Source organism: Coloeus monedula (assembly GCF_965178545.1).
Source record: "Coloeus monedula genome assembly, chromosome: 4".
NCBI classification, from domain to species: domain Eukaryota; kingdom Metazoa; phylum Chordata; class Aves; order Passeriformes; family Corvidae; genus Coloeus; species Coloeus monedula.
The window spans coordinates 54,221,369-54,245,024 of record NC_138784.1 but is presented as its reverse complement, the minus strand read 5'-3'; the positions used below and the strand labels follow the sequence as shown (position 1 = coordinate 54,245,024).

General features: G+C 43.2%; 1 protein-coding gene across 3 annotated transcripts in view; it reads left to right on the top strand.

Annotated features, from left to right (window-relative positions):
- Positions 1 to 14,807, top strand: part of CADPS2 (calcium dependent secretion activator 2) — a gene marked incomplete at its 5' end in the record, with an annotated part of 291,727 nt that extends 276,920 nt beyond the window's left edge. For all 3 annotated transcript variants that reach the window (XM_082279935.1, XM_082279934.1, XM_082279933.1), the window contains 2 exons: positions 10,674 to 10,778; positions 14,632 to 14,807. In XM_082279935.1, coding sequence (XP_082136061.1) covers positions 10,674 to 10,778; positions 14,632 to 14,802 — 276 coding nt within the window. In that variant the 3' untranslated portion in view covers positions 14,803 to 14,807. The remainder of the gene's footprint in view (positions 1 to 10,673; positions 10,779 to 14,631) is intronic.
- Positions 14,808 to 23,656: the final 8,849 nt, after the last annotated feature.

Below are 23,656 nucleotides of genomic sequence, written 5' to 3'. Positions count from 1 at the left end.
AACACCCAGGCACAATTTAGTCCTTTAACCTTTTTATCCTGCTAGGCATAAAGTAGCAGCATCTCATTCCAGGCACTGCACTTTTTCTTCTTATCTAGATGGCTTGAAATGTGTCCAGCAACTTAATAGAATCAATTGAGCTTGGACAACTATAAAAATATAAAATAGCACTGAAACTTTAGATGAGTCTGTCAGTAAGTGTTAACTGTGGCTGCAGCTTTCACATTCTACACAGTCAAGAGAAATCAATAAGGATTGTACCATTTATATTGTCTTACCTAATGTTTGTTCACCATGAAGTGCCAGGCACAAGCACCATCTAGGGAATATTGATTTCTTGATGTACTGTAATTCACACACATATAAACAGCAGGAGGACCTTGTGGCTTCTCAAACCTTACTTGCAGGTTTGATGTTTATGCTTGTATTTCATTTGGGTCAAGCTTAGTTGAAAAAGGAAAATAAAACAAAACTCTGCCTAAGTGTTCACAAATAGACACACAACCATATTGTTGATCATATTACAAGAAAAATAGTGCCAGAAATCATAAGAATAATCTAGTTTTACTAAAATGAGTCAGGCATAACAGAAAAAGGTTGCTATGCTGCAAATCAGAATAGGTAAGGATGCTGCAGAGTGCTCTGACAGATTTGTCAGTGGAAAGAGCTTCTTCACATATTTGATCATGGGAAACTGAAGCTTTAGCACTGATTTAAATTTGCAGAAGTATTGAACTATATAGAGATGATTTCCTTTAAACAATTTTCAGGTGTTTCACTGTATATTTTCTTATTTCACATTGCATTGACTTTCTTTTGCATTATAGTGCACTCAAAGAGCAAGGAAAAAAAGTAAAAATAATGCACAGAAAATTTATCTCAAAAACCCCAACACAGCTGTAGAATCTACATAGCTGAAAGAGTGTTCACAGGCAACAGGGTCAGGGATGGACAGGAGCAAACCAGGCACCTGCCCAGTCCAAGGACATTTCGTCCAAAGAGAAAGGGGAGGAGAGAAGCAAGAGGGAGGCAGGAGGCTGGACGTCTGCTCCACATTAGGGGAACTCATTGTAGTGCTCAATCGATGTGGTGTAAGAGAGGAGTAGCTCCAGCAGTGTGCATATCCCTGTCAGCTTCACAGCTACATCCAGCGCATGGCACTGCAGTAACATAAAGAGTAAATGGATGAGTCAGGATTGATGAGGTGGAAAGAAATGAGCTGCCTGTAAATATTCACTCAGAACTCAGAATGGTTTAAATACTGTAAAATATGTACTTGGACTCACTCCACAGGGAGCAGGGAGTCTAAGCAAAAAATTCTAGGACAAAAGCAACTAATGTGAGTGTAAAAGCTACAGCACAGATGCTGACCCAATTTCAGCCTATCTCCCTTTTGGTACTGAGATGAAGAATATTCTTACTTCAGGGGAGGGATGCAGCTAACAGGAGGTCTCCTCCTGTGGTCCCTTTGATGATATCTCACTCCAGGGAGTGAGAACTCCCCAGGGAGTTCTGGGTGAGTGGGAAAAAGCAGAGATGGGTGTCTGGATTACATACTTTACAGGCAGGGTGAACCCAGACCTTTAACCTTACTGAGGGCCACAAATATGATACAAGGGCTGGAACACTTCTCCTGTGAAGACAGGCTGGGAGAGCTGGGGTTGTTCAGTCTGGAGAAGAGAAGGCTCCAGGGCAGCCTTCCAGTACCATAAGGGGGCTTATAAAAGGGAGGGAGAGGGAACTTTTATATGGATATGTAGTGACACGACAAGGGACAATGGTTTTAAGCTCAGAGAGTGCAGGTTTAGATTAGATGTTAGAAAGTACTTACTCAGAGGGTGGTGAGGCACTGGAACAAGTTGCCTGGAAGAGGCTGGAAATGCCACGTCCCCAAAAGTGTTGAAGGTCAGGTTGGATGGGACCTTGAGCAACCTGATCTGGTGGGTGGCATCCCTGCCTATGGTAGGAAGATTGGAACTGGATGATATTTAATGTCCCTTCCAACTCAAACCATTCAATGGTTCTATAATGTTAGACGTGCACTTAGGAAGACTGCTTAGCATTTGTACAGCTAAGTACATTTGTAGGGCTTTTAGCACTAGAGCCTGATAGCAAGAGGCAAGTGTTATAATGAGTAACAACTTGGTCATTTTGTGTTATGTTAATTTGTTTATTTTGAGGATCCAAGCTGGCTTTCATTTCAGGGTCACTCAAGTGATGTTCCCTGTTCTGTGCCTTGGAGGATGCTTGTGGATATACCCAAATTGCAGCACAACACACAGTGTAGCAAGACTGACACTGTTTGCTCCACAGAATTTTAGCACCAGAATAACCTGTGGAAGTTTTGTTCACAGATGCAGTGCATATCCAGAGTGGAGCAGAGAAACTGTTTATACTGTTAGTCTCTCACAGTCGTGAGCATCATGTTAGTACCTACTGTTCAAAATCAGAACAATAACATTACATTTGTCCAGATATGGAAGGAAGTTACGTCTGTCTAATTTTGCAAACTTCCAGTTTCCCAGCTTATCTGCCATATGTGAAGAAGCCAGAAAAAAATGAAGGTCACAAACATTATACAGTAGCATAAATATTGTGAATTGGTGTTTAACAACCAATATGTAATTCAGGGGAAGTTGAGTACAGTATATTTTGCATTAAAAGTGTATATTTATTTGTAAATTGGCAGCAGTTCCATAGCAACTATCCATTTTCTAATTAGAAGCCAAAAATACAAAGAAAATAACTTTCCTTCTAAAAGATAAGCTTTTCATATGTTAGATGCTCTTTGTTATTTCAGAACTATATCCTTTTTGATCAGGAATTTCAAAGATGCTTAATATGCTTTTAAATGAGCCATGGTTTTTCATTTCTTCTCCTTACTGATTTATGAAAACTAATTTTATTTCCGTGTATCACCAAAATATCCCATTCGACAACTGTTCACTTGTTTGTCATCTTAAGTCTTTCTGAACAACATTTTTCTGTCAAGGTTTGGGTTCCTTTTTCTGTTGAGCTCCTTTCCCTTTTCTCCTGATTGCTTTGGGAGTGGCAGTGGGAATCCTTCATTCGCATAGGCAGAAAAGAGACTGACTAGAGACTAAAGTATTTCTTCTTAAGAAAAAGAAAATGCTTTCTGAGCTTCCTGGAAGGCTGCAGTAAAAGCACAAAAAAAAGGAAAGGCAGAAGAAAGCCAAAGGAAGCATCCCACTGGAAGAAAGAAAAATTTTCTTCCTTGGCCGAGAAGAGTGCATGAGGCAAGTTCTTAAATCTGCTATAATGTTAAAAAAAAAAAAACAAAACCTGGGGGGCTGTAGTGTGGGGAGGGTAGGAAAAAATAAAAAAAAAGGCAGGGGGGATGTACCCAAACAGAGTTTGTAATTTCAAATTACTAAACTAAAGAAATCTTGGTCCTGATCCCTGTATCAGAAGAAGTATGAGTGTTGAAGCAGACGGTGGTGTCTGATTCCTTTCTCACCACTCCTTTCCTGATACATATACCTGTAATTTAGTCTATCAACATTTCTGCACATTCCTAAGACAAAGTTCAAAACTTGGCTTAGTGTTCCAGGCCCAGAGGAGAGAGCAAAACATGGAAGCTGGATGAAAGCCTGAGATGTTTCCAGGAAGATGCCTAGATAAATGGTGCCAAGCATTAGGAATGTAATACACTGATGAGGTAAAGAGGAATGTGTCAGAGGCTCTGTGCAAAGTAGGAGCTCATGAGGCAAACCAGGAGCATTACAGCAGAAATAAGTGACACAGCAATGGGAGGACTTCTGGACAAGTCCTTGAATGAAAATGTAGGAAGGGACTGTAGCGAAATGGGGAATAGAGTTTTTGCATTTGACACAATATTGATTTAGTCATTTGCATTTTCCAGATCAAGGGCTTTTAAATATCTGATTTTTTTTATATAGAGAAAAAGATTCATTTGTTTGTCCTGCCTGCTAGTCCCATGGTTCCAACAAGGCCAACTCCGTGGGTTTTCCACTCGTGCTAGTTTAATCTTAATTTCTTTCAATTTATCTTAAATGCAAGTTCCTAGGGGAAAAAATGGTGCAAAAGGAGTAAATGTGGTGGCATCATGATGACCCCCACAAACCAATAGTGTTCTCCTTTGTGGACATTTGCTTTCAAGCAAAAGTAAGCTTCCCAAGCTTTCCAGGTCTGATATCTGCCTACTAAAGGATTTACATTATTACTGGATAGATGCTGAAGTATACTAAAGGACAGTTTCAGCTTTAATAGTTGTATTGATTGTATTTTTATGTTTTAAATAACAGTAAAAGTAAGGTATCCTGTGGAAATATACATGAAGTGAATGTGCATGTGAAGCAGTGCTTGATCAGTGCCCATTAAAAGGAGTTACAGTTCTGTCTCAGCACAGTTACCGTGTCAGCTCTTTCCCCAATAGTCAGTCCCTTTGCTATAAAATTTATGCCACATAATTCTTTTTCTTCAGTCATAGCTGTGCATTGAATCAAAAGGTGGAGAAATTTTTCATGTTTCAAAGAAAGAATACAAACTTCTTTGATGTCTTAAACAGGAAGACTGGTCTCACAAAAAAAAAAAAAAAAAAAAAAAAAGAGCCAGCAACATTAGGGTAGCTGTAAGAATAACCAGGCTACAAGTGTACTTGAAAGTTCTGTTGTATCTGGAGATGATAAAATTTTTATTTCTGCAGTCAGAGGCCAGCTAACTGACCATTTCTGCCAGCTGTCTCTTACTGGCACTACTGTAGAAGAACATCTCAATAACATAGAAATCTCTGTTGATTGAGAACAATAAAGATAAAACTCACAGACACACCCAAAAAAAAAAAAAAAAAAAAAAAAACAAGAAAATCACCTTTGCATGGACTTCTCATGAAGGCAAAATTCTGGATTTTGGTGAGAATGTTTTTCCAGGGCTGGCACTGTAAACTTGGGTTCTCAGAGAGTGAAACCTGGCTCAACATTTTGTGTTGTGGCACTGTGATGCCAGGTATAGTGAGAAACCACATCCTTGTGGGGCTGGATAGCATGTTGCAGAATGGCAGTGGCTGTCACTGGGAAGCCATGTGGAGCTGATAGCAGGATGGGAAAGCTCTGACATAAAAGCATTCTCTTCTCTCAGGTTTCCCAGCTTCTGTTCTTTAATTTTCCTGGTCACTGACAGAGTTTTTCACTGGAAATGTGACTGGAAGTGCCTCACAGACTGGTGCACATCTATGACCAGTGCAATCCAGAAAAGAAAAGACACTGAGGAGATAATTAGTTCCTCCCAGGGAATTGGTGGGAGGGCAGTACCTCACTAGTCAGACTTCTGGTCTCCCTCCATTAGAAGAAATTGATATTTTAAACAGTTCATAAATTGTGCATGTCAGGAATCAGAATTGATAGGCTGGAAAGAGAGAACAAACAAAATTTCTACATTTTGATACACTGAATTTTCTTTCTACCTGCACTTAACTTCATTCTTCAAAGGTTTCTCAGGCTTTCTTCATCAAAAGACTACCTAAGCCTGAGGGAAAAGCACAAATGCCTTTTCCAAAGTTGCTTCCTTGTTGCTTTATATGTTTTTCAGAAATGAAAAATATTTAGTTGCAAGCTAGATATTTTGAATATTAATTACATCTTACTTCATTTCCTGTTTTGGTATTCCTGTGTATACATACCTTCTGATGTATTATGGTGGCCCACAGGCTGGAAAATCCTTCCCCAGGTTGGAAGGGGAAGAGATGGGCGGTGGGGGGGGGCTGCTTTCATAGTTGCCAAGACTTTACAGCTTTCAGAAGAGCATGAACTCATCATTGCTCAGGTAAACATTCTCATTTAAGTGGATGATATCTGTAACTAAACTTGGAAATACATCTCTACCTTCTAAACTTCAGAGTATTTTCAAAAGCCTTACAAATTACATTTGTGTCCCTCATTTACACTCAACAAAGGAAGTCAGTATTATTCGTATTTTGCAAAAAGGGTAATAAATTAGAAACTTAAATCAGGACCTTTTTTCAGCTTTTGCTCTTCGTGTTTTTAAGGAGTAACTTACTTATTTTTTCACCATTTAACATTTTTTTTAATGTCCTGAAAGTTCCTTGGTATGCTACTGGTGCTTTCTATCATAAACTTGAAGCAATATAATAGCACTGCCCTTTAATAAAAACTAGGCATTTTTGCCCTTAAATTTTAACATGCTCATGTTATGTCTTATTTAACTCAGTGTTATTTTCTCATTTTAGCTTGTGCTGCATTTGGTGTACAATGTCTTCAGTGAGAAATATACTTTTTGTTACTGTTTCTGGTAGGGCAAGTAAAGCTGAAGGAAGTACAAACATCCAGTTGCTGTCTGAGTGACTAAATTCCTGATCAATAGTGCAATAAAGGCTTCTGCAGGAACATAAAATGCAGTTCCTAGAAAAGCTGTTCCCCCTGCCATACTCAGCAGAGAAAGCATTATGACGATGCCCATTTATCAAGAGCAGTCAAGGTATAGAAACTCAACGGGGTCTTGTGTCTTAGGCGTTAGGGATACCAGCCCTAGAAGGACTAAACCATTGTGTATTGCTGTGTATTGAGCCTCCTTCCAGGTGGCAAACAGCTGCACCTTTTTATAAAACTTCTAAAATAAATTTGAAGTGCTTGCTTTCAGCCAATAAGTGTTATATTTAATTGAACCGTTCTGCAAATGTTATAGCTAAGGCACCCAGAAAGATGGTGAATATTTAATATATTTGTTTTGTATTTCCACCCATCAGCAGAATAATGAAATTCCTTAACTACTTCTCTTTAACTTGCCTGAAGAAAGCACGGTATGTTGCTAAATCGCTTTTCACTAGCCCTGCCGAGAAACAACTTTAATCCTTGTTAGAAAATTGCAGAGTCTGGGCCTGACAAAGAGCTCATGCCTGGCGCATTGTGAGCGCTGGGAGCGGGGCGAGGGGAGCCCTTTACAGCTGCGTGCCTCCAGCCCGCCTGAGCTGGACTATTTAGGCGAGGAGGTTTGTCAATTCCTCCTGACAATGGAACGAGTTTTTCAGTGCCTGTAGCTGCGCCGAGCCCCGTTGGGGATCAATGCTGGCCATTCAAGCTGCACCCTCTTTCATTGCTTTGGTTTGTTAATTTAAGACTAAAGGTCTGCTGAAGGGGTTTAGGGTGTTTAAGAAAGCTGATGAACTGTTTAAGAAATCTGATGAACTGAGAGCGTTTATAGCCCTGGTGTGGCAACTATTGGCACTGAGGGAGCTGTGTCCTTGTTGACCCTCTTGTTATTAAAAATGCACAAGTGCTGCGCTTCTCAATATTTCAACACTCTTTCATTGTCAATACCACCTTCTGAGCCCTTCAGCTTGTTGCTTGCTCTAAAGATCTTCTTAGATTGGGTTTGAAAACTTCACCTTAAACACTAGATTAGACTGATGTTCTGTTTTCCGTGCTCCTGTTGATTTGTTGAACCTTCCCAGGGCTGGAAAGCAAGTAGCAGCTTGATGGGGAGACGGGCTGCTAATATGATTTACCAGTGTACAGTCATGCACAATAAGTGTGAATAAATACAAGGGTCTCACAGAGTCAACCCTAGCCTTTCCTTTTCTCTTATTTTTTACTTTGAAAGAGGTATCTCAGGAAAATGAAGTGAGTAATGCATGCCCTTACAGGAGCTGGATGGGCTATGAATAAGTAGAGAGGAGGAAATAGCGAGGCAAACATTTTTGTTAAAGTGGTTGGCTGCTGTTATTTGCTGATTTGGAAAAAATACATAAGCACTTACTGCTTTACTCTTGCATAGAGAACAGCAAAGAGTGTGGCAGTAGTACCATATAATGAACATCTGCAAGAGATGCATTGTCCTTTCACTGCTGTTGTTACTAACGGGAAAATTACTTTTTCTTAAAACCAGTTAGAAGCAATTGGTTGTTGTTTTTGTTGTTGTTTTAACTGGATAATCTCAGGACAATTATCTAATCACTCAAATTTTTGGGGTTTGCAATAGATTCCCATCAGCCACAGTAGATCCATCCCTGCCTCTATAACCTGCTCATGGTTGTCAAAACGTGTGGCCTTGGATTCTCTGAGAGGAATTTGCAATGCTGTGCTTTTTAACAGACTCCAGAAAGAAGTTATAGGGAAATATTTTTTTCTTGTTATGAAGTCTTGCAGATTTATGTTTGTACAGCTTCAGCCTGTACTAAGTCCTCAAAACTAGTGGATATAAGACCAGTCCTGAACAAAAATCCTACCCACAAGTACCTGTGGGAGGATTCTAAAAATATACTGGATGTGATTTTTATTAAAAATACTGTGACAATTAAAAATAAAAATGCATTTTTTTCTAATAAAATAGCAGTTATATTTTTTCTGAACAAGGTATGTTGACAGAAGAGCAAGTACTCTAGTATCATTTCACAGTCACCAAATTAAACATTTTTACTGAAAGTTTAATGCATCGAAGCTAGTCAGGAAAACATATTGTATTGGTTTCATTCATAAAGTTGAATAGAAAATTAATTTCCTCCAATGTCTTAGCTTTGTTTTCAGTGTATGTAAGAATATCACAGGTATGCTGGGAGAGTTGAAGTTTTACTGCGTCCATCCTAAGTAAGTTACTTGGCTGGGCTTTAAAACACATTTTGCCAGAAAACTGGAACAGTCTATTGTCAGTAATCTGTCACTGTTCAGTATTGTTGCATGGGAAAATCAGTCTCAGAATTTTCAATCCTGTCTGTAGTTTGTTTGTCTGAGCAAGTTTGAGCCCATTCTGCTTTCTACTTGATACAAAAAGATACATCATGGATGCATTACTGGATTTCTCTTATGGAAGAATATCCATTTTCAAACAGTAGAGTCTGAGTGATAATACAGGTTTTTGGCTTATCTTATTGCATTTGGGTAGAATGTTTGATGTCGGAATTTTTATGTTTATTTAGATCAATAGAGTTCCCCAATTAATAAGCACAATCATATTTCATTTTCTAGACATCTGTATACATAAAAGACCCATCATATAGTTTACAGCTACCACTTAGTAACAACTCTGTCACATTAAAAATATTTTGCAGCTACTTACAAAGGAAATCAATATCAGCATGAATGTTTTGGATTAAATAATGTAAATAGAATAAGAATGTCATTCAGTGATTTAAAAAACAGTATTTTATGGATATCCAATCAGTCCCACATTTTAGTGAATAAATTAAACTACTTTTACGAAATATGTAGCTATCTGCCTTTTTTGTGGTGCGTTTTTTCACTTCTGCAAAATAGTAAATTAATAGGAGAAACTCTAAAAAGGTAAAAGTAATTTATTTCCAGTGATTTATAATTAAAATACAATTTAACACATTCAAAAAAATAAACAGAAGAATTATTATATGAATATCTAATTTCAAACATCTTAAAACTGATAGTTATAATGTGATGAGACCGTTACCTGTAAGGAAAAGGTATTTGTAGTTACTTACTGTATGTCTTTCAAGCTTTTTACAGAGACCTTACCTTTTGATGGAAGAATTCTATTTCTTTCTTTTGTTACATCCAGTAGCAAGTAATTTGTCTTCATATTTTCAGTATATATTTTATTTTATTTGTTAATGTGGAGGTGGCTAATGAGACGTTAGATACTTTCTTTGAATTACTTTCACAAAATATACCTTGCCTAACATGCTGCGTTTTAAAATACACATGATTTCCTCTCTTTGCATATCGCTGTATTTTGTGAAGACACAGGAAATTTTATTAGAAAAGGATTTAAGCCTCTTTCCTGTGGGAAAAGAGACTAGAAACAGAGCTATGACACAAACTCTTTTAATCTCTCACTGTTAAAATTAAAAAAAGAAATCCCTTCCTTTTTAAAGTCTGACTAAATGACATCTGGTTGTGATTTTACAGGAGGGGGAAGAAAAATGCTACAACTATATTTAGTAAAATCTCTTCTAATCCAGTTAATGTGAAAGAACTATTACAGTAGCTATTTGGAACTGAGCATTTTTTTACATAGACACCAACAGCAGAGGGCTTATTCTTAACCCATCCATTTGTGAAGTGTTGAGTGAAAACATACCCCTGCCTAAGACATAAAAAGGAAATAAGGTAGGCTGTCATTATAATTAGTAATTAATGTAAATCAAAACCTTAATATGATTATTTTGGGAAGGGTGGAGTGGTGTTTTGATCTTACTTAAATACAGTTTCCATGGATTTCTGCTTTTTTTTACTTAATGATGAAGTGAGTAAAAAAAAAAAAAGAAAAGAAAAGACAAATTCCTTATTCTCTGATACTGTTTTCCTGTTCGAATTGAAAAATCTAGTCATTGTAAATTCTCTCTCAAGATACCCTACCTGTTTTTATCCTTGCTGTTTCAGCTGTCAATTCTCTCCTGTAATTGTATCTTTAATATCCATTCTCACTGACAGATAACAAAGTGCATAACACTATTTTGCTTGAACATGTTGTAACTGAAAGATAAAATGGCAGGTGCTAATTCATGTAAAGAACGGTCTAGGTCAAGTTATTTGATTTCCTACTGACCCATGCAATTCTCATAACAGGAAATTATATCATTGTTGACTTCAAGTGCTGATCTGTGATCATTTCAAAGTGTTTCATTACCTCTCATTACCAAATCTGTTAAATGAATACTGCAGTGTTATTTGGTGGTGTTTGTTGTTGGTTTTTTTTATCCTTCTTTTCAGCAATGGTATAGCAACTCCATGAAAGTCATATGTATGTGGTTGGCTGATAGATTAGATGTTCAGCTTCACATCTACCAGCTGAAGACTCTCATCAAGATAGTGAAGGTAAATAAAATGTTGTTTGCATTAGACTGCATAGTTAAGAGAGAAAAGTAATAAAGTAATAACATGGATGATCACCCCAAGAGTTAGAAAATGTGGAATAAATTTGTAAACTTATGTAGTTTCATTTTGGGATTTTTTTTCCCACAGTTGTAGCAAATTCCGGAAGTAAAATAGCTTAATAAAACCTTTAATGTTAATTATATGTGCACTATTATTTGTCATAAATTCTGGAATTGGGGACAATTAAGACCATTCCAAGAAATTTTACAACTAGCTGTATGGCATTCTTGTATGATTATTCTTACTAAATTATTGTTTGTCTTGTTACTGATTTTTTGGTTTACCAAAAATTTTAATTTTCATTTACTGAATAATTTCAATAATGTTCCTTCTCCATTTTTCCCCTTCTCCTAAAAAAAGGAACTATTTTCTTTTTTATGCACATCTAATTACTAGGTTTAATTGAAAACAGTATTTTGTTTATTAGATAACATTTTCTAGTCTTTCATACTCAGGAATAAGTATCAATAGAAATACCAATCCCTCCAGTTCAGTCCTCAGTCATTTACATTGACCAATGTCAAATGCTTCTGAGCTAAGTGTAATATGCCTTGAAATAGGCAATTTTGGGTTAACCTTCCATAAAAGAAAGTTTCCTACTAGCTCCCTTTCAGATCTTAGTTGATACCTTTAGGCAAGAGACAGAAAACCATTTCTGATTTTTTTTCTTTTAATTCTGTCTTGTTTAACTTTGGACATTCTTGTTATCTGTACAAATGTGGAGTAATTTTGTTGTCAGTTGTGACTTGGATTTTTTGAAAATATTTTCTCATGAAGTTCATGCAAGACTGTAAAGTCGGAAGCATTTTAACTTGTGGTCACCAGAATTGCAACTTCAACGTTCAGGATTCACTAGCCAAAAAGGAACAGAACAGAGAGAAATGCAAGAAAACAGTCATAATAACGATGGCATCATGGCTCCCTGAAACACCCCAGCTTAGCTTTGCTCTTTTTGACCTTAACTGATTTCTCTGGAAGCAGGATTTGGCTCTTCACTGGATTGTGTGTCCAAACGGCAAAAGCAGTTTGCTATTCCTTGTTGAAGTTAATGGCTCTTGTGAAAGGTTTAAAGCTATTCTCAAGTGAATCAGAGAATGATAAAATGGTTTGGGTTGGAAGGGACCTGAAAGATCATATAGTTCCAACCCCTCTGCCATGGACAGGGACACCTCTCACTGGACCAGGCTGCTCAGAACTCCATGCAGCCTGGCCTTGAAGACTTCCAGGGATGGGGTATCTACAACTTACCTGGGCAACCTGTTCCAGTGCCTCACCACCCTCATAGTAAAGACTTTTATGAATACCTAATCTAATCATACTCTCAGTTTGAATCCATTCCCTCTTGTTCTTTCACTACATGCCCTTGTAAAAAGTCCCTTTCCAAGGTAGTTGTCATCCTCTGAGGAAAAAGGTAGGTGTTATGGGGTCTAAAACCTGTGCCCCATGAGATCTAAGAATGGGTGGACTAAGTTGTATGAGAGAAATATCATCAGGCAGATTAAAGGAAGCTCTTACAAAACTGAATTTCAGGTGAATGAGCAGCACTGCCAATCCACCTTCCCTCTGCCACCTGGCACACTGGTTAGCCTTGTTCAAAAGCAGGAGGCTCCTGCTGGAGGTGGGAATACTGCTTCTGGCAGTGGCCTTTCTGTGCCCATATACCTGATTTGCTGTGCTCAACTGTGGTATTCCATGGCACCTTCTGTGGATATTAAAGACTGAAGATTATGTCAGTCATGTTGGTTCTGGAAAACAGAACATTGTGCGGGCTTTGGTTTTGGTGGGTGAAGAAGATAGAACCAGTAAAATAGGAACTTAGCAGACAGGAGGCTGCTGGGAAATATGAAACAATCATTCAAGTAGAGTATCATAAGAAACTTTTCCTGCTGCAGCCAAGCTGGGGAGAGACATGTGGGGAGGCACAGTTCCTCCAAACTAGAGTGAATGAAGGCACTTTTCTGTTTGCTTTAGGAAAAAGAAAAAAAAAAAAAAAAAGAAGAAGAAAAAGAAAATAAAACCTAGGAAGCTGTATTGTTCCTGTCACTGCTTGAAAACATTTAAAGAAAAAATACACAATAAAATAAATTTTAAAAATTAAAAATAAATAAATTTTTTAAAACCAAACCCAAATAAGTAGGAGGTCATTTTTGAAGGACGCAGGATGAGTAAGAGAAATATCATTCTTTCAGATTTGGATGCAACAAGAGTAGTGGCATTATTAAGAAAGACTAGAAGAAGAAAGATTGTTCCCTTTATTCCCTTTAAAGGCTTATGATGGCATAAGGGTTTCATTAGATGTCTGAGACACGTGCAGAGGGATGTCACTAAAGAAGGGTCAAGGACCAAGAAAGTTAGGGAGAAATGAAAAATTAAGCTTGGAAGTGAACATTATTATCCTGCAAAACTATGTCAAGAGAAGAGCAATGTCTGAACCCCAGAGTGCTGGTCTGAGAATGGGAAGAATACAATGTAAAACTGAAGGAAATTGCTGTAGGACCCATTAACAGCATCAAAGCAAATTGAATGCACAGTGTTACAAAAAGGGAATGCAATGGTGACACTTGAAAAAGACCAGGCGGGGTACTCGCAGGAGTGCGTGAGCAAAACATAAGCTGCATCCATTGACTCTGACGTTGACCTGTGAAAGTCAAATAAATCTCAGTTGCAGTGATTCAAGCAAGGTTTAAATAATCATCATAGTGGCGGAAAAAACCTCCCAACTGAATGTTACCCATTTTAAGAGTGGTCTTTTGCAGTTCTCTGAAGTATTGAGTGAAACAAGATCAAACCTTTTCTTTCTCTAAGGGTTGTACATAGTCTCCTCCTCAGGCAGAGGAATGGGCCTGATAGCCCTTAATTATCTTCCATTTTCTTTTCCCCATATTCTCCTCCAAAACATTCAGAATTTGTAGTGATAGTGTACATAAAATAAGAAACTACCTAGATCAACTTGTCCTTTTTAAGCCTTTAAGGGTAACATCAGGAAAGATTATTTCAAATGTGTTACAGCTTAAAAATAAAGTATGCAGGTGATTTTTCCATGCGCTTACTTGAACATAGCGTTGATGAATAAAACAATAGCACTCAAAATTCTTACATGATGGAAAATCAAAGAAGAAAGTGGTATCTGCTGGTTCATAGCAAGGATGAATACAAGGGAAACAAAATCTTCTGAAGTGAAAAAAAAAAGTAGATGTGAATCAAAATGACTTAGAATGTAAGTCAAAATGATTTACATTCTAAGTCACAGAGACTTGGAATGTAAATCTACTAAGTAGTCAGCTGAGAAATTATGACACTGTATAGTATAGATCATAATCTATATTCATTCATAGAGTATATATTATATTGTATAATCATTATTTTTCCACATTTGGCATATTAATGTAAAGATAAAGATAAATAAAATTCCCCTATGAGGAAAAGGTCTGGCATTTACATTTTCTGTAAAATGACAGAAATGGACTACCTGTAGTCAAATTCACATTTCAATAGGTAATTTAGAAAAATTCTCAGCTGGTTTCTTATTGAATAAATGTAACAAATGGAAGTTACTGAGAAATCAGCAGTTAGAGTAAGCTGTAGCACAAAATACAATCTCTTAATAGAATGACCAGCAAATTAGAATCTCTAGAGTTTGTAGAAATCTCATGCAGCCCAAAAACTAAGACCGCAAAATCCTTATCAAGGCGATGAGTCCCTAACCTGCAGGAGGACTAAAGCTGGCCAGTGCCATGCTAGCAGTACTCAGACTTGCTGGAGTCCAATTCAGGATGTTTTACTTTTGCCACAGAAAACCTACCGAGACTTCAGGTTGCAAGGAGTGCTGGAGGGGACGCTGAACAGCAAAACCTACGACACCGTGCACAGCCGTCTGACCGTGGAGGAAGCCACAGTCTCAGTCACTGATGCGGGAGGACTTCAGGGCATTACAATGAAAGACAGTGATGAGGAGGAAGGATGATTTTATTCCACAAAGCATTCAGAGATGGGGTGTGATGGTCTGAGGGTGGGGTTTATCTTTGCCTTGGGGTTTTTTGGAAACTTGTCCTTGTTAATGCATTTATAGTTTTGCCTTATGATATCGATGCAGAAATATAATTTGCTCCATTAAAAAAGAAAGTAAGATTATCAGAGGAAAAGTGCCAAGGACTTTTTGAGAATAATGGTTGTAGCATATTTTTATGTATAGCTTTGCTTAGGGCTGCAACTACACTGGCATGGAGTTTGAGTTTCACTTGTGATTATGTTTCTTTCCCTTTTGTTTGCTACCATTCGTTCTTGTATCTCCATCTGATATTGATGTCCTGTGCAGAAACAAGATGTGTGTCTCACTTAAAATACAGCTATACAGAAAACCATTCTTGGAATGAGTCAATGCCCTAGGTAAAAAAATAGTGTATTTTCAGGATTACAATTTGTTTACCTTTTTTTGTGCTTAATTTTACATTACTATGTGATGTGCATTAAAAATTTTAATCTTGGTTCTTTGTATATTGAGGTTGGTATGTAAGTACAAAGAACTTCAAGGACAGTCAAACACAAACTGCTTAGGAGTGTTATGTCTATTCACTTTGCAAGTTTAAAGATATCTCATCCTGTTGGATGTCAGTAAGCTTGCCATCTATGTTTGTATTTCTGTGAAAATTTTCAGGCAATAAGAACACATTTTGTCGTGGCCATTTACGTATCTACCCAAGTTTGTATAGAATTCTACAATTAAAAGATGTTTTCAGTATTTCAAACAATTTGAACCATTGTATGATTCCTCATGAGAAAGAGTTTTTTGAAAGATTATTTCATTTATGTAGTGATTTATAGCAAGTATGTTTCTTTTATAGAGCAGATATATATAGCAAACAAGTACCCAAGGACACAATGCCTTGATAAATGAAAAAAGCAAACAAAAACCTCTCAATAGCAGATGAACAGACAGGGCCCACTGCCTGTTTTTTGATGCCCTCAGTATGAACTGGAAAGAATTCAAATTTTCATCAGTCAAAACTCACACAGCTTACAAAAAATACAGCAGCTTTTTTTTTTTTTTTTTTGGTGGGAGCATGACTGATTCCTGAGTTTATGTACACAAAATCAGAACACAGATGACACCCAAAGAAGTAATATAGGTTGCTGAGATCCTTGTTGAGCCATAGCATTACACCTGAGGGGCTTTACTGAGGGACTGGTGAGAGTTTGCAAGGGTGATGTGGGGTTTCCCTGCAAGAACAGTCTGTAGGACTCCAGGGATCTATTGCAAGCATTCAGGGCTGCAGGAACCGAGAATGAGAGCTGCAGGGAAAGTGGCTTTCAGCACACTTGGAAGCTCAGCCAAGCAGGGAAGGGCAAGTTACACTTCTCCTAGGTGTATAGGGAGAAATCCTAAGTGGCAATTTTTTTCTGTGGCAAACCAGCCTAATCATCACATGAGCTGAGGTGAATTCAGCTAAAACGAAGAATTGGGAGCTGGTAAGGAAGACCATTCTGCTCACCTTTTCGTCACCATCTCTGCTGGGCTGGAGCCCCAGCAGTATTTTCCCCTATTACCAGGCTCCTAGATGGGTTTGCTGATTTAGGTTTTCATGGCAGTTAAAGAATTGCATATTCCTTTCCTGTCATTTATCCTAGTTGTGGTGGTGTGTGGAAGCTGACAATGCTTGAAGGGCCATTTGGGACTCTGGCTGAGACCCAGACTTGGTAAGGGATAACCTGTCTGGGCAGGAGCTGCAGCCTCAGCCCCAGTCTGGCTGTGGCACGGTGCAGAGGAAGCCAGGCTGTCCAATGTAACACCCATCTCCCAAACCCAACGAGGCAGAGAGATCAGTGTCAGTCAGGCACAGAGTGTCTCTGCAAGGGTCTCCCTGCTTCCCCTCTCCCCATCTTTACATTCCTGAGACCCTGCAGAGGTGCCTGTGGAGAAGCCAGGTGTAAAGAGGTGAAGGCAGGTATCGCTGCAGCGGCCCTTGCCAAGGCCTCCTAGTGCAGGGTTGTGCCAGGTCTGTGCAGGGCTTTCACTAGAAAGCATTAGATTTTTAAAGTTCCAAGGTGACACAAGAGTAGGAAGCAATATCAAAATTGAACACTATCCCTAGCAAGCCACTAACATCATAGGGAGCTGGAGTGGGACCTGGAAACACCAGGACAGAAGTGCCTGTCGCCAGCACAGCCTAGGAGATAAGTGATGGGTCTATCTCCTTCAACAGAGAGTGACCTGGCATTAGCCTCTCCGCCCAGCCCTGCTGTCTGAAAGCCCTGTGGGATATAGTGGTTTGCACTCACCTCCTCTTTGTGCTTTTCCTCTGTCCCAAGCTGCCCCCATGCCAAGAAGGATTTCCTGATTAGGCGAACAACTCTCCCTTATCAGTTTGGACAATTACAGAGTAGATTGTCTTAATTTCACCTGTTACGTCTTCCAGAGATTATAGGCTGTCATGGTCCTGATGGGCCTCACCTGGGACACCCACCCACAGCTTTTGCCCAGGGACTCAAGCTCAGCTCTGTCCAGGGCTGCCAGCCTCTGCCCCAGTGATGGGAGGGGAGTGCTGGATTGTCACCTCAGCTACAGCCCCACCTGTGCTTGTTTATGGGCACTCTTTGTCCAGAACCTGACCCACAGATTGACTTCAGACCCTTGTGACCATCACAACCATGTTAGTGATCTGATCTCGGGGCTGCCACCACCTCTTCCCTTGCCTTGCTCCCTTAGGTGGGTGTGGTGGAACTGACCCTGACTGGTGGGGCCTTGTCCAGGCAGATGGGGGAGTCCCTCTCAGCTCCCTTTGCCTTAGGGAGCAGTTAACCCTGTCTACATCCTGACATAACTTAAAAAAACAAATTAAGAAAAAACCCACCTGAACAAGGCTATGACTTTTTGTGGCTTGAAGTGGGCCTGAGTTACTCAAATTTCACAAAACATTGTACACGTACACCCCTCGTCAAGCATTTTGCTATACGGTTTCTTCTGCATGCAGTACTAGCAAGATATATTTGTCAGTAAGATGGAGATGAGTAAGGAAATGCTAAACAAACAAACAAAAACCCAAAAGAAAGATGATGATAATAAGGAAATAGTAAAAAACAAAACCAAAAAACAACCAAACAAAAAAAAACCCCAAAGGACACTGATGATATAAGCGTGAAGAAGTTACAAGATGTTTGGGAAAGATAAATTAACTCAGACACTAAGCCTGGGATAAGTTATTGTTAAAGACACAGCACAGCAGACATCGGTGGAAGACAGGTACAGAAAAGACAGTGCTTTAAAGGTCCTTCAATTTCTTTCAAATTCAAGGATATTTTTAGTATCTAGATTTGTGAAACCGTGAACCAACGTGAAGCTTGAGAAGGCCAGTGAGTACCTGCGTGACAGCTCCCGGCGTTAGGCACCGTCGCCTCCTGCAGCCAGGGCAGTGCCCTGGGAGGGCGCAGGGGCCGCCTCTACATCTGAGGTGTTTCAATGGAGCTGTGTGCCCGTCCCGAGCGGACGGCATCGCCGCTCGCTGTACGCCTTTGTGCGAGGCAGCCAGCGGCGCGCCCGCCGCGCTCTCCCGGGGCTGCGGGGGTCTCCGGGGGCACAGCCACTCTTCCTTAAGCAGGTGCGGAGTGCAGGGAGCCCTCAGGAAGGGGGCAGGAGCGGTCTCGTTTAATTCATTCCCCGTGAGTCTTAATGGCATAGAAGAGGCTTTAGAAGCCGAACCAGAAGAAGCCGCGACCAGGTGCGTGCCCCGCGCCGCGAGCGATGGGCCGGGGTAGGAAAGCGATGCTCTCAGGTGTCCCGCCGCCGGGCAAAGGGTGCCTGGGGCCAAGAGCGCGCTCCTCTCGCCTGTCGCTTAGCCCGGACAAGGAGGCGATAGGCAAGGCAGCGGCTGGGGGAAACCACCGCGGCGGCAGGGCGACTTTGGAGCACTGAGCCTCTCACCTCCAGGCAAGCAAAGCCTCTGCCCCGGCCAGCTCAGGCCGCGCCCTTTGAGCCCGCACCGGCGGGTCCCGCCGCCGAGACTGGTGCTTGTAGAGCCGCCCCTCCCTTTAATCCCGACCGGGAGCGAAGGGCGGACAGCCCCCGGCACAGGAACCGGCGCAGCTTTGGAGGAACAGCCAGACACAGAGGGCGAGTGGCTCCCGGGGCACCGGTGCTCATCGAAGGCGCCCAGCGGAGCGGCCTCCCTCCCTCCGTGGCCCTGTGGACATGACACCCACACAACGCTTCCTGGGCTCCCGGGGGGATCTCGGGTCAGGTGCCGGATGTTTCCAAGTTTTTGGGAAACTCCTCCTGGGACACACCAGACTCCCGAGGCAGAGGCCGGGGGGCGGGTACCAGTGTCAACTTCGGAGTGGGCATCAAGTGCCGCTCCACGAGGGACACGGAGTTGAGCGCGGCGGGCTGGGGAGGGAGTATAAGGCTGTGAGGAGGGTTCCTGCACAGAGAGTGCTCTTAGGCGCCTACCGAAGGGGGTTCAATCGGGCGTTTGACTGCCAGCAAAGGAGCACGGTGCAGACGGCGGAAGCCGCGCGGCAGCGGCGGGGCAGCCCGGGGGGGACCGGGACTTCTTCTGTGCGAAGCGGACGGAACCCGGGACGCCCGTGAGACCCGCAGAGACACCACGGCCGGCCTCCCTCCGGCACGGGCGCTGGTTGTTTTAACAGAGACTGGGGGAAGAAAACGCAGCTAAACAAACAAACAAACAAACATGAAAAATCAATCACACACACAGAAAAAGTTTATGTTTTTTGCCTTAGCAGGTGTATTGTCGTGTCGTGTCCCCCCTTCTCTTCCTCCCCTCTCCGTTCCGAGTTGCTCAGTTGTCCCCTGTCTCTGTGCCCGGGTACGGGCTCCGAGCGAGCAGCCGAGAAGGTAGGGAACCCTCCCCGGGCTCCATCCAGCAGCGGCTGCAACAGGGCACGACTCCTACTTTCGTTCTTATTTTCACGTTTCTCACTTGGCTTCTCCCCTTCTCTCAGCAGCGGCACATCGAAACAGGTCCCGCCGTAAACGAGCAGGGTTTTGTCCCGCTCCGTGTCCGGCGGACACCTTCCTGTCGCCATGACGAGCCCGGCGCACCCCGGTGCCGGGAATACAGCACACAGGCGCCCACACAGCGACCAACTCTTTGCTTTGCTCCAGGTTACCTCCCAATACACTGACAGAAAACGGAAACAAAAAATAAGTTAATTGCTCCTGATCCTATTCAGGAATCTTAAAAATAAATAGCTTCCCCCAGCCAAAGAGCGCAAGGCGTTCATTTAGCAGTAACGGGGCTAAACATTTGTTGAACTGGGAAAGGAACAAATGAGAAAGTGTCATTCATGGCTCCAGCTGCCGCTGGCCTCTCCCAGCCACTTCCACCAAGGGCCCTTTGGAGTTGATGACACCGCTGGGTCCCCTCACAGGCGGACTGATTAGATTAGACGTGATAACTGCAGTCCACGTTCGGAGCTGGCACACTTAGCCAAATCGCTCGCGTGAATTACGGGAGGGCCGGAAGCGCTACTTTAGAGGGTCACTTGTAATTTCGTTTATATGTGATTAAAGGCTTTATACGTGAAAAGGCTTAATTTGCACCAGTTTGGTTTTCGGTTTAGGAAGGTCTGTACAAAATGTACTGTACTGCCAAACTTTTTTTTACCTCCGGGAACGCTTGTATTTTGCGGGTCAGTGTCAATTGTTTTTCTTCTGTGATGGATTCGGTTACAAATAGCAATACTTTATTCTTTTGCTTGCCGGGGAACTGCTAAAGAAGGATGCCAACACACACTCACCGTATGGGAAGATTAGACGTAGTCTCCGAAGGTGTGTACACACGCACACACACATTTATATTATTTTCTTCCACCGGAGAAATTATCAGTGGAGAAAACGCGAATGTTACAACTTAAAAGCTGGGAAAGGCCAAGCGCCTTTGCCCACGCTCCAGAAACAGCAGAGCCCGAGGCTGCTGCGAGGTGTACCCGGGCTCTGCCGCCGAGCAGAACCGGAGCCGGGGCGGGGACCATGGCCGGGGTCGGGGTCGGGTGGGCCAGGGAGCTGCGTCCGCCACCCCAGCAGCCGGGCGGGTGGCGGTAGCAGCAGATCCCCACCGAAAAGGACGGCGGCGCGGGATCTCCCCCAGCACCGGCTGATAAACTGTGACGGTGGCTGGTCCACTTCCCCCCCGCTGTAACTCCGCCGTTTATATTTTTACTTCCCTTCAAAAGACAGTAAACAACAAGTCCTGAGTAGGAATGAACAGCGAACCCTCCAGCACCGCAGCAGCCAGGCACTAATTCCCAATTTTAACAAACCAGGGCCAAGCGTTCCGCCGCGGCGGGGTCTGCGGGCGGGCGGGCAGCGGGGACGTGCGCGCAGCGCTCGGCGGCGGTGCGGCTGAGGGGAGCACGGCGCCCCTGCTCCGTGTCGGGGTAAATCGCCTCTTCACAAATCCGGCGGCCCGGGAGGGAACGTCTCGGGCTGAGGCGCAGCGAGAGCAAACCGGAGCTTTTAGCAGCGAGTCCCGGCAGTGTCACTATTAATGACAACTATTACAACACTAATAATAGTAATCGGGGTCTGTCCAGCCGCCGTCGGGTCCGCCGATGTCGTGGCCGGAAGGGTGTTTTGTAACCTCCCTGGTTCCCTCCACGCTCGGGGTGCCCAGAGGCGTCCCGGAGCCAGGCGGGACGTTGCCGTCCCTGCCCTTACCCGGTCGTGAGGTGCCGGCTCCGGGCGCAAGGAGGGAGCAGCCCCCTCGGGCAGCAGAGTTGCGGTAGAATACTCCCAGGAAAATATTAATACACGCAGCAGAAGGTTAGCGGAGTTATTATCCTTTTCAATTCATTTTTTGCTTAAAAACGCAATGGAATTATTCATTTTATTAAGGAGGAAGAAATTAAAGATTAGGCTCTAAGGCGGTATTTTACCTCCTTCTAATCGCTTCTGGGATCGGATTGGAGTAATCCTGACCACGAGATGAATTCGCCGGTGACTCGGATTTTGAGCGCATGTAGAGATACGTTATGATAATAATGCAAGTGAGCAATATCAAGAACATAGCTTAGGAACGAATGAAACACAAAGCCGATTACGGGGAAAAAGAGAACAGCAGCTTTCCCGGGCAGAGCACGAAATCAACTCGAGACAAAACTTTTGCCCTTAATTCCTGAGACGGTTTGTAACTCTGGGAGGCCGGCCGGCCTGCTCCTTCCCTGCCCGACCCCTTCTGCAGGGACTCGGTACGTGCTGCCAGACTGGAGGGAGCCCGGGCCCGCCGTGCCCCCCAAAAGAAACCGGCCGAGAGGTTCCTTACTGCCACCTTCAGAGCCTGTAAATCTCTCTGCCTCGGGAAAAACAACCTTGCACCAGCACGACTGCAGGATATTTGCGGCTCGGCAAATACGTAAAACATAAAAATATGTGGTCCGAGAGAGCAAGGCAAAGCTCAGGACAGGACTAAAAGGATATGTCGAGGTTGATTTTAGTAACTCTATCTATATTGCGAGCAACACCAGCATCTAGCAAGGCTCCATCTCGGAGACAGAACAGGATGAAGCCCCCTCTCCCCCCCCCAAAAATGCTGCTTTTAGGTCGCTACTGAAAAATCAGGCATTAACATAAGTTTTCAGGAGAGGTACTGAGAGAAAGGGAGGTATATCCGTAAGGAAGTAGCGGATAATAAAGCTACCGCTTCTCCAAAAGTGTATCTCAACATTGAGGAGACCAGTATAATTGCAATGGCAGGGCTGTAATTGCTGCTTTGGGATATTTACCCTGCTCAAATGACACTACGTATTTTACTTTCAAACACATGTCAAAAAGTCAATCCCAAAAAGACCAGTTAAGAACAAGCTGTTAACATATTAAGTATATGGGATTTGAAGCCTCTAAAACCCACTCAACAATAATTCCCTTCTTCAGCACCAATCAAGAGGAAATTTGCCTAGATTGAATTAAATGTAAATTGCTCTGAAGGAGGAAATTCTCCTCTGGCTGACACAAAGTACGAGAGAGACACCGACACTCCGGAGAAGCGGGCAGCCCGGGGCAGCTGCCTCTCACGGCGCTGGGGGGGCCACGGATCCGGACCCTCGCAAGTCCACGATCCCTCCTTCCTCCGGGTAAGAGGGGGGCGGCTGCAGCAACCCGATCCGAGGCAGCAATTACGGTCTTAACGTCCCGACCCATCTGCCACGGGGAATTGCGGGGGAGAAGCAGGTGAGCGGTACAGCCCCAGTCAGCGGCCTCCCACCTAGATCAGGGGAAAACAGGGAGCAGGGCTGGAGCGAGGCATCGCACACGGAGTCCCCGCACAGCCCAACAGGGCCCAGCACGTATCCCGTCCTTCCTCCGCCTCATGCTAGCCCTCACGGCTGTGTCCATCCCGACACGTCCCGAAGCCAGCCCCGGCCTTGTCGCCCGCCTGCGCTACGGGACACCGGAGGGACGGGGCGGACACGGGGGTCGCAGGGTGTGCAGAGAGTGGTGCCCGGGCCACGGCCCGTCGTTCGACGTCCGTTCTGGGGACCGCAGGACATTCTCTTCCTCCGTGCCCCGCAGCTCCCGGCCGCGGAGGTACCGTCGTGGAACAGCCGCTGCCTCGCTCTCCTCAAATGGAGCCGCGGTGGCTTCAGGCCGCATCGGCCAGGTCACAGCGCCGGGGGCAACGATGCCTCCCTACATCCCTCATTCTTTCTCCCCAACTCTCCCTCCCTTTCTCCCTGGGCCCCAAGCCCTTCCTCCCTGCTCTTACTTCCCCGCAAGAGGGTTGTCCTGGGCCAGTGGCTGCGGGGGGAGACACTGCCATTTGCCGGTTCCTGGGCTGGTACCCGAGCAGCGGGGGTCGGGCCTCCCT